This window comes from Cervus elaphus, chromosome 5, assembly GCF_910594005.1.
Source record: "Cervus elaphus chromosome 5, mCerEla1.1, whole genome shotgun sequence".
In the NCBI taxonomy this organism is placed as follows: domain Eukaryota; kingdom Metazoa; phylum Chordata; class Mammalia; order Artiodactyla; family Cervidae; genus Cervus; species Cervus elaphus.
The window spans coordinates 114,735,741-114,753,008 of record NC_057819.1 but is presented as its reverse complement, the minus strand read 5'-3'; the positions used below and the strand labels follow the sequence as shown (position 1 = coordinate 114,753,008).

The following is a 17,268-nucleotide window of genomic DNA, read 5'->3' as shown; positions in this document are numbered from 1 at the left end:
GGTGTCAGCCAGGCCTCTGGGGCAGGCGGAAACACGGGGAAAGGTGGTTTTTAGAGAGAGGTGAGCAAAAACCTCTAGTTTCTATTTTATTGCCCATCTTTACCCTCCTCTGTTAGGATAATTCTAAGAGGGATCTGAGGAGCTTGGAGACCCCTCACCACCACTGTGGCTCTAACGTGTAAGTTCTTCCCTCCCTTGGCAAAGGACCCCTCAAGCTTTTTCGAACACTGCTGGGTAACTTGATGGGGTGGATAGTCAGAGGTCCCTTAGAAAAGGCTGTGGAAGCCATAGATCCTTTCCCTCTCTAAAACGGGACACCGGCAAACACAATAGTTTGCACGTAATTTCAGGATATCCTGTCCCACCTGACGACCTGCTCTGGAACTTAAAAGGCGGAGGTGGGTTTGCGGGGTGAGACAAAAGAGCGGGAGGGAAAAGCAGAGCAACACTCCAGGACCTGCTTCCCTTCCCAAGCGCACATTCCTCTGCCCCAGTCCCGCTCCCGCCGCCTCCACTGCCAGCGGAGGCCCTGGTCTCCCGTTCCAACTATTCCAACCATCCTAGGAAGGGTGGGGCGCTCGGCTCTTGGGTCCCCCTGGGCTGCCCCTCCTTCTCCAGCATCGGTCTCCCCTTCTGCCCCGGTCCCTCCCTTTCTGGGGTCGGGCCAGCCAATGGGCGACGAGACTCCTGGGTTTGGCCTGGGATTCGGGGAACTCACCGATCCCCCGCCCCAGAGTTCTGGCCACCATCCCGGTGCGCACGGACGTGGCTCGAGTTTCCTCCGCGCTCTCTCTCGCTCTTCCTCTTCTCCGGGTCTCCCGCTCCCGCTTCAGCTCCACCCGGCCGGCCCCGCACGGCTCCGGGCAGCCATGGAGGACACCCAGCTCCACATCATCGAGCAGCCGCTTTCCGGGTACCCCGACGCCGGGGACCAGGGGTCCTCCACCGTGGGGGCTCCGGCGGCCGAGGAGCCGTCGGGGGCCGGCTCTGAGGAGCTGATCAAATCAGACCAGGTGAACGGCGTGCTGGTACTGAGCCTTCTGGACAAAATCATCGGCGCCGTCGACCAGATCCAACTGACCCAAGCCCAGCTGGAGGAGCGGCAGGCGGAGATGGAGGGAGCCGTGCAGAGCATCCAAGGTGAGCTGAGCAAGCTGGGCAAGGCGCACGCCACCACGAGCAACACCGTGAGCAAGTTGCTGGAGAAGGTGCGCAAGGTCAGCGTCAACGTGAAGACCGTGCGCGGCAGCCTGGAGCGCCAGGCCGGCCAGATCAAGAAGCTGGAGGTCAACGAGGCCGAGCTGCTGCGGCGCCGCAACTTTAAAGTCATGATCTACCAGGTGAGTCGGCGGGCGGACCGCGCCCAGAGGTCCGGCGTCCCCCGCCCGGGGCTCAGGGTGGGGAGACCTGCCCGCGGCGCGGCTCTTGCGGCAGCCTGACCCGGCTCGGGGGATCCGCCCTCTTTCCACGAGCGCTGCTGGGGTGGGGTGGGGAGGAGTGGGGTGGGGTGGGTTGGGGTAGGGCTCCTGGGGCGCTCAGAGGGGCGCGCGGTGCACACCGCGGCTCTTCACCCAGACGCTACCTCCGGTGTCCAACGCGTAGCGGAACCTAGTTAGGGGGCTGGACTCAGGGACACTGCGCCCCGCAGGTCGTTCCCAACCTGGCTTGTCAAAAGTCTTACTACTTGGAGGAAGTTTTGGGGAGAGCCGGGGTGTCCGGCGACCACTGGGGCCCGCTGTAAGCGGACACGGGCGGCGCGGCCCGGGTTTGGGGCCTCCGGCGCTGCCCGCCCGATATAGCGGGTGATTCAGGGCTCAGGCACGCATCGCGGGGGCTGCGCCAGGCTAGGGACGCGCCTGCCAGCACGCCCCCGCGGACCCCGCAACGGCCTCGGCCGCCCACGCCGCCCCTCGCTGCGATCCTCTCCCGCCTCCCGGCATTTTCGGCCTTTGGGGACACCCTAGCCCGCGGCGCGCCCCTACCCCTCGGCCTGTTGGAAGCAGCCGCGCGAGGGTGGTGGCCCGCGGCGTGAGGTGTCCTGAAGGGGCTGGTGGAGGGGAGGGGACAGCACCCCCCACCTTGGCCCGGCGGTCTGGGCGCGGTGAATCACCCCGCATGCCTGCGGGGGCGGCCGAGGAGCGGGAGGACAAGCTGCCGGAGGCTGGCGCGCCGCAGGCTCCGCCCAGTCAGCTTGTTGCTTCCTTTGCACCTCTCCCGGTTCTTCCCGCCTGGAGAAAAAATGGGAGTTTTTGTATCCTAACCCCAACTAAACCAAGGCATCTCAGGATCGCTGCTCTTCTCCACTCTGCGGCCCAAATTCCATTAGGGGCGGGTCTGAGCCGAGGGCTCGGTGATCTTGGGCGGGGTGGGAACGTGCCCAGCCTCGTGTTTCTGCTTCCCTCGGTCCTGGTTGATGTTCCCATCCCAAGGAGGTGAGATCCTGGGGGCCGAGGGGTTAGTCTATGTCCCCTCTCTCCCCTCCCCGCACCGAAGGGAATGTGAAAAAAAAAGAAGGCCCGATTTCCCACATCCCCCGAGGGAGAGGGCCTCTGTCCCAGAGATGTGGTTTCAACTGACAGCTCAGAGGCCCTCCCTAGCTGTGTTCTGAGTGACCGTCAGGGATGTGTGGTGGAGCTAAGAGAAATGCAGATTGAAACAAGCAAGTTCTGGAGCAGTAGATTTAAGTGAGCTAGCACTCATCTGAGAAGAAGGTGCTGGGAGGAGGCTGCAAGGTTGCTCCCCCCTTTCTCCTCCCCCCAGGAACTCCTCCCAAGAGGTACTCGACCTTTAAACAGTTTACTTCCCCCCTGCCCAATATAGCACTAACTGATAGAAAACATTTGCCCAGAATTGTTTCTACTTAATTTAACTGCTCCGTGGAAGCAGAATGGGGGGTGAGGGGGTGGGTGAGATTTTTTAAGAGAACTGCCTAGCACTGGGGTGCATCAAAGGAAGGAGAAGAGGGCAGGGCTCTGGGACAGTGGGCCCCCTCTATCTTCTTTCCAGAGCCTGGTGTGGGAGAGGGGAGCCATGAAGGGCTTGGATGGTTGACCCTTCTCATTCAAAATGTCCCAGACCACAGGACTGGAGTGTCAAAGATGGAGATTCTGAGAGACTTCTGTGCAGAGCCCAACGGCGTGTCTGTTACTGCCTGTAGCCAGTTGGCACAGATTATGTGTCTGTGTATTGTGTATCCACGGTGGGGAGGGGGTCTTAATCACAGGGTGGCTTTGATTGCATCAAGGCTAGTGGGGGACAGAGGGTTGAGGTAGAGGAATGACTCAAGTTCGAGACCTTGAGCCCCCAAATCACAGGGGAAATAACTAATACCTAAAGTGATCCCAACCCATGGTGAAGCTCTGGGGGAAAAAATTCCAGCAACAGGGGTGGGGCCCAAGGCAGCGGAACTTCCCTGAGTTGCAGAGCAGATGTTCCAGGTGGGGGTGAGGGGGTGGGGTACTCAGCTGTTGGAGGAAAGCAGAGGCTGCTTCTCCCTGAGGCCTGCAGGCCTGGGAAGAGAATGAGGTAAAAATAGCCTCATGCCTTGGCAGACCTAATAGGGAAGCTTGGGGGCAGCAACATTTATGATAAAGTTGGGCTGAGGGGGTAGGATGTTTGGGTGGCCAGGCAGAGAGATCTGGGGAAAGGCTGCCCTGGGATGATGTGAGTTTTCCAGTTGGTGAGGGGATGTGGTGTTCCCCACTGCAGAGGCGGGAGGTGATGATGTGGCAAAAGGGGGATGTGGAGGGAGCGTGAAGGGGTGGGAAGGCCCCAGCTGTGGGATCAGGCCATTTGGTTTCCCACACCTTTTTCCTGCTGGATAACAGAGGGAATCCCTTGTGTGGTCCCACCCAAATTCAGGGAACTGCTAGGCATAACGATTTCACAGGTTAAGTTTGCATTTGACATCCCTCCCCTTCACACACCCACACCCACACCCACACACACACACACACATGAAATTCAGCCCCTCCCATCACAGGATATCAGAGCCCTCACCTTGAACTCACTTCTGAGTCATTATTGTCCTTCTTTGGCATTTCCCTCCTTGTCTCCCAAACAAAAACAGCAGTTTGGCATCCCATCCTGTCAGGCAACACCTCACTAGGCAACAGCCAGTGAGGGAGAGAAGTGAATCCTAGTAGCCCAGGGGTCAGTGGACCAAGAACTGCCAGGAAGACCAGGCCAACTACGGCCCCATGCAAATAGGAGCGTCTGTGCTCAGTAAGGAGGGGTTCCCAGATGGCTCAGCAGTAAACAATCCGCCTGCCAAGCAGGAGACTCCGGTTCGATCCCTGGGTCAGGAAAGAAATGTCAACCCACTCCAGTATTCTTGCTTGGAAAATCCCATGGACGGAGGAGCCTGGCAGGCTACAGTCCATGGGGTCGCAAAGAGTCGGACATGACTGAGTGACTTCACTAGCTAGCTAGTACTCTTGCCTGGAAATTTGCATGGACAGAGGAGCAATATGGGCAATAGACCAAAGAGTCGCAAACAGTTGGACACAGCTCAGTGACCAAACAGCAGCAGCAACAGTGCTCATTAAGGAGCCAATTCTCCCAAGCCAATTCTCCTAATCCTAGTATCCAATCCTAGTTTGGATGTTATTAGAGTTATTTTAGAATCCAGAAAGGGAGGCTAAAATGGAAATACACGTGTTCTGAAGTAGGTTTGATGAAGCAGTTAGTGACCTACATTTGGACCCATCAGACCTGCTCCAAGGTCTTGAGGGCAGGACCAGACGCATTTAAGGGCTTATGTGGAGCATGAGCATTAAAGGGGTGGACACCAGGGCTGGCGTGAGGGCCTGCTGGCTTCTCCTCCTCAAATCCTAAACCAGACTATAGCTCCTCCCTGGACTCAAAGCAAATCAGGGCTACCTGGTTCCAGAAGAACCCCACACTTTTGTCCAAAAAAATCATCCCAACTTGGGGCTCTGGTCCCTCTCACCCCCTGGTGGCCTAGTGGAGAGTGTTTTCCATACACTTCCTCCAAAAAGCTAAATTTGGGTTGTTTTTCCTGGTCACTGGATACAAGTGTTAGTTGCTCAGTTGTGTCTGACTCTTTGCAACCCCATGGACTGTAGCCCGCCAGGCTCTTCTGTCCACTGAATTCTCCAGGCAAGAATACTGGAGTTGGTTGCCATTCCCTTCTCCAGGGGATCTTCCTGACCCAGGGATCGAACCAGAGTCTCCCGCATTGTGGGCAGATTCTTTACTGTCTGAACCACCAGAGAATCCAAAAATCTACCAGTGGATCCAAAACAGGGAGCATATTCTTATGGGGAGGTATTCCTAAAGACCAAAGGAAATCATACTCCTACCTCTGATTTTTTTAAAGTGAAGTCTGAGATGGGCAATTGATAGGGAGAAGGAATATTGTTGCTAGGCAACCAACCACAAAGATGAGTGGTGGTTTGTTCCATTATTTTGAACTACCATTGTGAATAGTTCATCATTCTGTCACTGTAGACTTTTTGAGCTGGAAGATGCTTTGGAGATAGTCAACTTCAGCTGTTTCATTTTGTAGTGAAGGAAGCTGAGGTCCCAAGAGGGGAAGTCACTTACCTATTGCTACTCAAGCACTTGGGGGTCAAAGCTGAGGCAAGGGCCCAGGTGTACCCCCTTCTTCTGCTATATTCTCTGCTCCTTGCTTCCTCCTTCTTTTCCTGGGCTATGCAGCAGAAATTGGAGTTGGGGGAGGCTAGCCCTAAGCAAGAACAGTCCTGGCTTATTCATTCTCTGAGGGAGATAGCTGCACAGTTCTGGCACTGGGACAGATTTGTGTGTGGAGGGGGGGGCATGTGTGTTTGTGAGGATGTGTGTGCCTGAAGGTGTGTGTGTGAGTGTGTGCATATGAGAGTGTGTGTGAAGGTGTGTGTATGAGGGTGTATGTGTTGGGGGTATGTTTGGGGGTGTGTGACAGTGTGTGTGTGAGAGGGCTTGTGTGTGAGGGTGTGTCTGTGTGAGAGTATGTGTGTTGAGGGTGTATATGAGGGAATGTGTGTGTGTGAGGGTGTGTGTGTACAGTGTTAGCTGAGGGGCTAAGGTGGGTGGCCATAGCTGCTCAGCCTCATAGTGCTGAAGCAGAGGCAATGTGTGGGCCCAGTGGCCGTGGAGGGGAGGGGTGCAGGGTGTACGGAGTGGAGCTCTCTGGCCAGGAGGAGACCACATTGGCTCCTTTCTCTTCAGCCTCCCTGCCACTCCTCTCTTCTCCCTGAATCCTACAGGGAAGGTGGGCACTTGCCTCAGGACCTAGGCTCATGGGTCATTAAAACGGCTTGGTTGTTTTTTTTTTTTTTTCGGCCTTGCCACACGGCATGCGGGATCTTAATTCCCCAACCAGGGATCGAACCTGTGCCCCTTTCAGTGGAAGCGAGAAGCCCTAACCACTGGACTGCTAGGGAATGCCCAAAATTAGCTTGGTTTTTGATTCTGATTTCTCTGTGCATCTGGGTGTCTGATAGCCCATGAGTGGGTGGGGGGGATGGGTAGAAGGGAGGCAGGAGGTGGGGATTAGGCCAAAGGGAAATAGCCAGGATGTCCCTCTTCCATGCCTCGCCCTCTCATCCGGGGCGGCACCCGTGCCCACCCTGCCTGAGGGAATAACTGGGATCAGCTGCCTCTGACTCAAGACAGTGAAGTTGTTTGCCTTCTCTTTTCCTCCTTGGAGACTCCTCAGATGGAGCCTAACAAGTGGCCTCTTAGAAAACTTCCCTGCCCCCAGCAGCCTCTTGCCTCCATCACTCCAACTCCTCATAGCATCCTTCTACGACCACGGCTGGGTCGGGGTAGCAGGCAGGAGACCAAGGATGGGACTGGGGAAGATTCTAGAGGGAGAATGGGACTGGGTGCTTATTAATTCACGGGCCTGGGTTTGTCCCCCCTGTTTCCACTCCAGGGCCCTCTTGATGAAGCCTTGAAAGTGTGGTGTCTTTCCATCCTAATATTTGTGTGCTCCCCTCCCCTCTACTCACCAGCCCCAGTTCTGCATGCCTACCAACGCCTCCTCCTCCCACACCTGTCCGCACCCACCCCAAGCTCCACTTAAACCCCTTTTCCTCATCTTAGCCCAAGAAGAAGCTGAATGCACCCTCAGACCGGGCCACACCCAAGATCGTGCCTTTTGATCTTCTGCCTGAGACTGAGCCTTTTGACCTGAAGCCTGAGACAGTGCCTGAGCTCCCACCCTTTGACCAGACGCCTAGGACCCTGCCCTATTACCCAGAGCCCACTGGGCCTCTGCCCACCCCTGAGGAGCCGACAGCCGGTGGGGGTGCTTAGGGTCTCCTGGCTCACATGGGGCCGTGGGCGTGGCATGTCATGAATCCAGTCCACCACCAGCTCACTGCTTAGCAGTGGCCAGTCTGGAGTGGCCAGTCTCTTCTAAGCCACTGCCCCTTGTGAGTGGGTGACGGGTACTGTGCAAACACTCACATTATGGAATGTTCAGGCAATCGGGTGGGAGGTCACGGGAAAGGGCGCTCCTCTACTGCTTGGCTTCCATCTTAATAGTAGATGCTCCAGACACCTTACCGGAGTTGCACCCACTTCTGCCGCATGAGATTGCCTGCAACATCCATGCTTCTGTGTTTTTCTTAATTTATTTAATTGGAGGACAATTACTTTACAATATGTTTTGCCATAGCTCAACACGAATCGGCCATAGGTATACACGCGTCCCCTCCATCCTGAACCCTGCCCAGGCTTCTGACAGACCTTCCCTCCCCCTTCCACCTCCTCCTGAGGGACAGGCCAGTTTGGCTCGAGGGCCCGTTTTACAGAGGGCCCTCATGAGGCCCAGACCAGGGGTCTGTTCTGTGCCCTCTCCACGCCCCTCCCTGCAGCTAGGGAAAACACTTACACTTATTTTTTCCAATTTTTTTTTTTCCCAGAAAATGTTTTGCAAAGAGATCCCGTTATGTTTGCCAGATCCTGCCTTTGGCAGGGCACCCAAAAGCTGCCAACTCAGAGAGGCCAGGAGGAGGTACACTTTTGCTGGATCTGGCCTACCTATGGCACAGTGTTTGCCCATTTTTTTTTTCACATGATCATTCTCCTAAGGAGTCCTTTTAGACATTTTTCTTCCTAATTGTCCTCTTCCCTGTGAAATTTTAACACTATAGATATACTATATATACCTGGACTCCCCCAACACCCCACCCAAGAACCAATTTCCACCCACTTTGGGGCAACATCCTCCCACATGCTAGAGTGTCATGCTAGAGCAGAAAAGAAGGTCCCTTCTGCCTTCAGTGTTTCTCACGCCCTTGTCCTGACAACCTAAAGTAGAGGTCCTGAGTTTTTAACACTTCCCTATCTCTCATCTCTCCCCTAGTCTGCACCCTCCTCTGACACACTCTGAGCAGATCCCAGGTCTCCGAATGACCTCTCCAGTATCTTCTCTGGTCATTCCAGGCAGTGGTTGGGAACAGAACTGGCTAGCTCTAAGTCAAGAAAGGCCCTACCCCAGAGCCATATCATACCCCTTCTCCCTGACAAATGTGAAGTGCCTGGCCAAGGACCAGGCACACAGTAGGTGCTCAATTAAATCATATAAAAATCTTCCTAAGGCAGAGGAGCTTAAGTTTATGTAGTGAGGTCGGGGAGAGGAGAGGAAGGGGCTGGGAGCTGTCTTATGGCTCCTCTAAATTCATCCCAGACTGGTGCTTTCCTGGGTTGGGGAGCTGTGTGTACTTGGTGGGGGGGCGGGGTGGGGGGTAGACAATGGAAGCTGTGCATGCTTTTGTTCAGACCTGGTCATTAAAGCTAACTCTGGAAACCAAGCCTGTTGGGACTGGTGGTTTTGTTTAATAAAAATATAGAAACAGAACAAGCAGAGCTCTCCCTTCTTGCCACCCTGAGGCCCCTCCTATGACTTAGGAGCTCTGCCAGGGAAGTAGGGGTGGGACAGGGGTGCCCGGCCTCTATGCCCAGGGTTGGGGGAGGTGCTTTGGGATTCTGCTGCTGGTTGTTGTAGCAACAGGCCAACTGGGTGGGCCCAAGACAGCACTCCAAAGCTGTGAGTCATAGGGGAAACCTGGCTTGGAAACAGGGAGAAAAGACAAAATCCATTAATGGAGGGAAAAAGCTAAAGTCATAGTGGTATACCCTCTCCAGGGCCAATTCACTGGATATTATCTCGGACTTAGGTCAAATGGTTTCTTCCCTATCCCCTGACCTTCCACCAAGAAAGCAGTTCCTCTGGTGTAAGCCATTGCACTAGAGGAAGCCTCACAATGAAGGGCGATACACACACACACACACACACACACACACACACCATATATATATATATTATAATATATATATATTACACACACACACACACACACACACACACACACACACACCCATTCTAGTCTGGCAGAGACGACTCCAAATCCTCCCCTCACTGGGATTGCTCCCTGATGTTGTATTTGAGACCTCTCATCAGGCAATAGGAAGATGAGATTGGCTACAAGAAGTCTGGAACTCTCTCCAGCCTTGTTCACAGTTCAAGCTTTATCTAAGAAGCCAGAGGCCAGGAAAACCAGCCAGCTCAGGCTTTAGGGGTTGGACAGAGCAGAGGGGAGAATCAGGGATGCTGGGGTGGGGCACAGAGACAATGTGGATCTGTTTTCCAGCAGCAGGGACTGTTTCCTGGCTCTTCCCCACCCATCACGCTTAACCCTTCCCTTAATTCATCCACATTGCCTGAGCTTTAGTGAAAGGAAGTGTTCTCCTAACTTTGGTGGTGTGGGTGGATTTTTAGACTAAGAGGCTGTGAAGGAGAAATCAGAGCTGACAGTTTTTGATGCTAGGGCTGCCAGTGAATTCTGGGTGGATGTGAATTAAGAAGTAACAGGGAGTTTAGATGATAGTCCTAAAATGTTGTTTAAGAGAGAGGACTCTGGTAGCAGGTGGGGAGAAGTGATTGCACAAGGAGACCCAAAGTGTACAACTGGGAATCAGAGGGACTGCTAAGACTGGCTGAGACCCTTCCACACTCCGAGTGAGGAAAATACCCCTTCAATGCCTCTGCGAGTGATAAGAAGCAGAGGGATGGATAGAATGCTGCAGAATGCCCACCACAGGGCCCAGCCAGCTGTGGCAGGTGGAGACTACAAGTCCCAGCATGCCCTGAGCCCAGGTCACCTTGCCTGCTGGGAGGTGTAGTTGAGTAATGAGAGCCTGAGATGGCTTGGTGCCCAGCAGAGCTGGTGCCCAGTTTGGGAGAAGAGGTGAAGCCAGCATTCCCTCTTTGTCCCTGCTAATGATATTGACAGGGAGGGAAGGAAGTTGGGAGGAGGTGTTCCTAGTTTTCAATGTAAACCAGGAAACTCTGTGGGGATGTAGATGGGAGGGAAGAGGAAAGAGGTTGGGGGCTGGGGAAGGAATTTCTATAGCAGGTGGTGCAGAGATACCAAACAGTCAACACATACGTGTACGTGTTTGTGTGTGTTTATAGGAGGGGTCAGTTTATGTTGCCTCATTTTTCTCAGATGGGGTTTTCTTACAATTCTGTGAAACGATCTTCAGAAAACCTATTCCCTATCATTCCTTTGTACAATGTACCTAAAGAAGAGAGTCTGGGTCGAAGAGACTTTTGGGTTTTGTCTTTTGGGCCAAAAACAAACCCATTCTGGGTTATGTCCTCTTTTCCTTTCTGGGCTCAATCTCCCCCACCTTCTGCTGAGAGATGATCCTGAGATTCTGAAATGTAGGTCCAGAGTCAGGATCTTGGAAAATCTTCCCGGAATGGAAAACAGTGCTGGTGCTGGGTCTTCCCAGGAGAAGAACTGGCTCTGAGATCTAGGATCTCGCCATCCTACCCCTGGCTCTTGAGCTCCTGTTTGGGGTTGGGGGCGGGTTGTGGTGGTGAAGCAAGAATAGAAAAACAGTCCCTCCTTTCCATTCCAAGGCAGGGATGTCAGAACCAGAAGAAACCTCCAGGTTGGGAAGAAAACACGTTCTCTCAGCCAGCTTCTTCCTCTTTCCTCAATTTCTACATAGCGGTGGAGAATGACCATTGGTGGAGCCAAACCGTATGGGGACAGGGGGGAGGTCATTAACTCCCCTTCCCTAATACTGGTTCTTCTGAAATTATACGAAGTCTGGGAAACGCGCTCCCTTGAAAATAAACCTGCCTTCAAGTTACCCTACTTGGGGTCGCCTGAGATCGGCTGTGAGCTCACCGCTCAAACTAAACAAACTGCCCAAAGCCTTTTGGGCCTGGCTCGGGCAGTGTGGGGCTCTGTGCACCAGAGGGCGCTCTGACCATTTCCAAAGTTCTATTGTGATCTCTGGGACGCAAAGGGTAAGAAGTGGTTTAATCTGGGTGGTCGCGGGGCTCGAGGAGCGGGTTGGAGAGCCGCAGAGATACTTGACCGAAGTGCGAAAACGAAGCCAGATTCTGATCCGAAGCTCGGTTCCCTCTTCGCTCTGTATGTGTGCTTAGTCGCTCAGTCGTGTCCGACTCTTTGCGACCCCAGGGACTGTAGCCCGCCAGGCTCCTCTGTTCATGGCGATTCCCCAGGCAGGAATACTGGAGTGGGTTACCTTGCCCTTCTTCAGGTCTACTTACTATTCATTCAACACATATTTGAGTGTTCACGAAGTGTTCAGCTCGGTGCCAGGCGCTGGGGATACCAGCGCAGAAGTCCAGGCCGATTTCACTGGTACCACGCACTCGCCAGGATCACAGGTGCCAATGCCCGGCCCCGGGTTCGCCCAGCGTCCCCCCAAGTCCCCGCCCAACTCTCCCGCTCTTCCCCCACCCTCATCTGTTCCCTCTGATCTCCCTTTAGGATGAAGTGAAACTGCCGGCCAAAGTGAGCATAGGCAAGTCGCTGAAAGAGTCGGAGACGCTGCCCGAGAAGGAGGGCGACGAGCTGGCCGAGGGCGAGCGGCCGGAGGAGGACGCGGCGGCGCTCGAGCTGTCGTCGGACGAGGCGGTGGAGGTGGAGGAAGTCATCGAGGAGTCGCGCGCCGAGCGCATCAAGCGCAGCGGCCTGCGGCGCGTGGACGACTTCAAGAAGGCCTTCTCCAAGGAGAAGATGGAGAAGACCAAAGTGCGCACGCGTGAAAACCTGGAGCGGACCCGCCTCAAGACAAAGGAGAACCTGGAGAAGACGCGGCACACCCTGGAGAAGCGCATGAACAAGCTGGGCACACGCCTGGTCCCCGCCGAGCGCCGCGAGAAGCTCAAGACCTCTCGAGACAAGCTGCGTAAGTCCTTCACGCCCGACCACGTGGTCTACGCGCGCTCCAAGACCGCGGTCTACAAGGTGCCGCCCTTCACGTTCCACGTCAAGAAGATCCGCGAGGGCCAGGTGGAGGTGCTGAAGGCCACGGAGATGGTGGAGGTGGGCGCCGAGGAGGAGGAGGGCGGCGCGGAGCGCGGCGAGGCGGCAGATCTGCTGCGCGGGAGCAGCCCCGACGTGCACACGCTGCTGGAGATCACGGAGGAGTCGGACGCCGTGCTGGTGGACAAGAGCGACAGCGACTGAGCCGGGCGCGGGGCTGTGCCCGGAAGGCCGCGCCGCCCCGCCTCTCCCCGCCCCCGCCCCGATTCCTTTCCCTCCACGAACTTTCTCTTTCGCATTCTCTCTCTCTCTCCCTCGCTCTCTCTCTCCGCCCCAAACGGGCTGAGATGTTTCTAAATTGAGAACACCTCCCCACAACGAGCACCCCCTCCAAGTCTTACAGCTATTAAGACGAGGGGGAGGCAGCCTGCACCATGGACGGCCCCACTATAGGCATAGGCTGGGTGGAAATGCAGAGGTCGGTGATTCGTATCCTGGGGATCCAAGTCGGGAATCCTAGAGGAAATTGCTGTCGTTTCCGTGATTAGGCCCAGGCTTGGGGCAGGCTGCCTTCTCCCCGCCCCCTACCCCTACACACATTTACCCGGCTGCTGTCATTCCTGTTCACTGAGCTCTTCTTTCTCATTCTGATCTCTGGCGGCTTCAAAGCCAAAATTACCATGAAAGGGAAGAGTGCATCCTGAAGAGGCCCTTTGCCCACACGGGAGACCGCATACTGGAAGGATTTGAAAGCAGCTTTTGGGAGTATCTAGGGCCGTGCTGGAGAGAGGGCAGAGTAAGCCATGACCCTACATGAGGGTCTAGCACAGGCTGTGTCTGCAAAAGGTCCCAGTAAGGAAGGCTGGATCTAGGCAGAGTGCTGGGGGAGGGAGGGAGGGCACTTCATGTTTATGCATCTGCACGCAGGAGCACGTGGCTATGGCTCTGAAGGAAAACGGAAAATAGAAGGTGCAAATGGGCGAAAAGAGAATGCTCATTAGTAGCAGGAGAAACACAGGACAAGGATCCCATCTTATTGGGGTTCACAGAGGACAGCAGGCAGGACAATTTTTCAGAACTAGTAGGGAGGGCAGTGTGAGAAATCTATCATCCAAGAAGAGAGCGGTAAACTTTATCCCTTACCTCTACTGGTTATGGTGCCCCCATGGGCAACCCATTTCTCATAGCCCAGAAAATTAGGGTCCCAGAAGAGGGCAGTACCAGGCTCCAGAGAGCTGGTATTATAGTTAGGAGGGAGGCTGATGGGAAAGAGACCAGATGCTAAAGGCCAGGCCACCAAATTGAGAGCAGGAGGGGAGGAGAGGAGAGTAAGGAATTCCTGTGTGTAAGGCAGCCCAGCCTTGGCTCACTCCTGGCAGTTTCTTCTCAAGATCCTTCCCTAGAGCTAGTATCATAAAGCTGTAGAACATGCTAAGACCTCCTTAGCCTTGTGGGTTCCTCTCCTGAATCTTTGGGGTGAGGGGTGCTGCTTCCAGTTCAAAGGCCTGACTTCTGATCAGGTTCTTCTCAGGACACTTCAGTCTCTCTGTTCTTCCCCCATAAAGGGGACTTGTCAGAAGCAAGGACACCCCCCTCACCCCCAACTCACAGCCCACAGAGGAGAGCTGAAGGCTCCCTCCTCCCCTCACATCCTCTGCCTTATCTTCCCTGCTCTGCATTTTAGAAAATTGCAGCTAATTGTTTTAAGGGGTGGCGGGAGGGAATCTGGGGACACACCTTTTATACAACACAAAGCTTTGCTTCCCCCCGCTCCCCAACCCTTGGTTCCCTTCTCTCTTCCAAATGGTTGGAGACACATCAGCTGAAGTAGGATGGGGATTGTGGGACGAGGTTCCTTGGTGCTGATGGGCTGAAGGGGCCTGAGTTGTGGGCAGATACAGTTCCCTGTGGGCTCTGGGGAGCCTCTCATGTTGCTGTGTCCTGGTGAGCAGCCCGACCAATAAACCTGCTTTTCTAAAAGGATCTGTGTTGGATTGTATTCTTCGAAGGCAGTTTCATAGGATGAGTTCCAGCGAACAGGAGGGAACCAGGGAGTGAAAGAGAGATGCTGCTAGTTTAAACGTGCAGCATTTGCCTGGATGGGAAGTGAGACTGGGGAGTTATTATCCCACTTAGAAATGGGAAGACATGCACACAGAGTAACTTGTCTAACGTCCCATAGGTGGTAAGTGGTGGAGCTGGGATTCTAAGTCAGGCACCCTGGCTCCAGTTTCACTGTGTCTGTAGTCCTGTAGTGTCTAGACCGCTTCTCTGCCTTCAGAGCCTTAGCCCTCCAGACCCACCCAGTTACTCTACTCAGCCTGAGCTCTGCCCCCTTACAAATTCAGGCTGCCAAATCCATCCTACAGGAGGCAGCCTAGGGGAGGGGAAAAGTCAGAGGCCTGAATATCATAGAAAGATTCCGGTGCATGCTAGAGATGCCAGTCTTAGCCACACAGCATATTTCATTCTCCCTACAGCCCTGGGACAGGCACTTCTTTCATTGTCTGTACACCCTCTCTTCCCCATGAGCAGCCAGCCCTACCTGCTCACAAGTTAGGGATTTCCTAGAGCAAAGGAAACAAATTGTCATGTGAGTTCTGCCAGCATCAGAATCACCTGGGGAAGGGTGTCCAAATAAAGACAATGTCATTTCTGGGACTGTGTCCTGGCCTCGTAGTACCACCCCAAACAAGCTGAGTCCTTCCTCAGGAACCATCCATTTCCCTTGGACTTCCCTGCTGCCGACCCCGGCAGCAAGCACAGCAGTCTTGGGTTCTAAGTCCCCCAGAAAGGGTTGGCATTCCTCCAAAAGAAACTGAGGATGAAAATTCAGAGCCTGGGAGCCAGGAAACTTCCCCTCGGCCAGGAGAAGCACGTTCAGGATCCTCCTTCCTGTGGGATGCAGAGGTGCAGCTGTGAGAAGCAGGGAATGACGATAGGACCCCAGCTGTGGAGTAATGAGCTTGAGGGAAACCAGGAAGGGCCCTGGGATACCAGGCCGTTGTTTACTTTTCTTACTCAAAGCAATAAGTTTCCTGGTCCTCTCCCCTTTGCTTCTGTAAGCCATCCTGCTCACTGGCCCACCACACTTTCAGTACCAGCCAAATTACTTTGCTGTAACTTCCCTACCCAGCTCTATTCTGGACACCATTTTGTTAGAAGTAGCCCTAATTCTCTGAAGAGCCACTTTTCTGCTGGCCCCCTGTTCCATGACATTCCTCCTTTACATCACAGTGTGTGGCCACAACTCCAGAAGCTCTGCTCAAGTCAGAAATTATTCCTTTTCTTCTTTGCTTGCAGCCGAAGGGAGGAGGAGGCTTTCATGGAATAGCTTCCTACCAATAGGATTTGATGGACATTCCAAGGTTCCATTCCCACAAAGCATCTTTTCCACCAACTGGTCATCATCTTGCCCACCCATCATTAGCGCTATTTCCATGGGTTAGAATCAGACAATAAACTAGAGGTATTGTCTCTCGAAGGATCCCATCAAACATTATCTGTGTTGACCAAAAAAAACAACCACAACCTAAAAGTTGAGAGTTATGTTTTCTTTGGCAGACATTATGAGGGCTTCAAGCCTGGGACACAGCATCTCAGATAACACTGAGAAACTGCTCTGAAGAGGCAAAAGGGAGGAACCAGGATATTAAGCAGTTTTGCAACAAAGGCCAGGTAGTCGGAACATTGAAGATTATTGTTAATTAAAGAAAACCAGACATCTCAAGTTGATGAAATCAGTCCTTCTTTATGGGTTGTTAGTCCTTCAGTCACGTCCTACTCTTTGCAACCCCATGGACTGTATGTAGCCTGCCAGGCTCCTCTGTCACGGAATTCTCCAGGCAAGAATACTGGAGTGGATAGTCTTTCCCTTCTCCGGGGGATCTTCCCGACCCAGGAATCAGACCCAGCTCTCTGGAGTTGCATGCAGATTCTTTATGTCTGAGCCACCAGGGAAGCCCTTTTTATGGACGGGAAGGTGCAAAGTCTGCACTCATTAAATTCGTTCCACTGACAGGCACCTCAACTGGGCCTGGTGTCCTGTGTTTTCTCATCGTGAGTCTCCTCAGGTGTAGGGCAGTGGGTATAGGGGGTGGGAGGGGAGGATTCCAGCAGCTTACTGCAGGATGGTGGGCGATCTTAATTTCAATCCTGAGTTCCCTCAGGACTCACTGTCAGGGCAGCTATAATACAGCACCTTGATTCAACATCTTTTTTTTTTTTTCTTTTTTTGATTCAACATCTTTTGTTTACTGATAATTGTTGTTTTGTTTAGTCGCTAAGTTGTGTCCACCTCTTTTGCGACCCCATGGACTACAGCCCGCCAGGCTTCTCTGTCCATGGAATTTTCCAGGAAAATTCTCTAGGGAACCTTCCCCAGTTCAGTTTAGTTCAGTCGCTCAGTCGTGTCCGACTCTGCGACCCCATGGACTGCAGCATGCCAGGTTTCCCTGTCCATCACCACCCAGGGATCAAACCAGCATCTCTGCACCTGCACGCAGGTGGATTCTTTACCACTGAACCACCAGGGAAGACCTTACTGATAATGGCAGGCAGCAATCTTTTGTCCACACCAGGGATCTAAAGGGAGTTCCTCTACAGACTGAGTTATCAGGTCTCTAAATAGTACTTCCAAAGTCCTTATCCCAAGAGGTAACTTTCTTCAGGGGCAGGAGAAGACAGCTGCAGCATCTTAGATTTGTCCAGACCTCGTTTGTTCTCACCTGCATTATTTGACGGAGAAGGCAATGGCACCCCACTCCAGTACTCTTGCCTGGAAAATCCCATGGACAGAGGAGCCTGGTAGGCTACAGTCTGTGGGGTCGCTAAGAGTCGGGCACGACTGAGCAACTTCACTTTCACTTTTTGCCAGGAGCCAGCACACGAGATCCCACCCATGACAAGGTCATGAGGAGAAGGCCTGACAAGCAAGGCAGATCAGGACTTCAGGAATTTCGAAAAGCTGCCCCGGCGCTCA

At 53.8% G+C, this 17,268-nt stretch overlaps 1 protein-coding gene across 1 annotated transcript; it reads left to right on the top strand.

Moving 5' to 3' along the window:
• Nucleotides 1–460: 460 nt before the first annotated feature.
• Nucleotides 461–14,270, top strand: CAVIN1 (caveolae associated protein 1). The gene is made up of 2 exons (XM_043904641.1): nt 461–1,340; nt 11,790–14,270. Exons 1-2 carry the CDS (start codon nt 672–674, stop codon nt 12,489–12,491), a joined length of 1,371 nt encoding a protein of 456 aa, XP_043760576.1. The 5' UTR covers nt 461–671; the 3' UTR covers nt 12,492–14,270.
• The last annotated feature ends 2,998 nt before the right edge of the window (nt 14,271–17,268 follow it).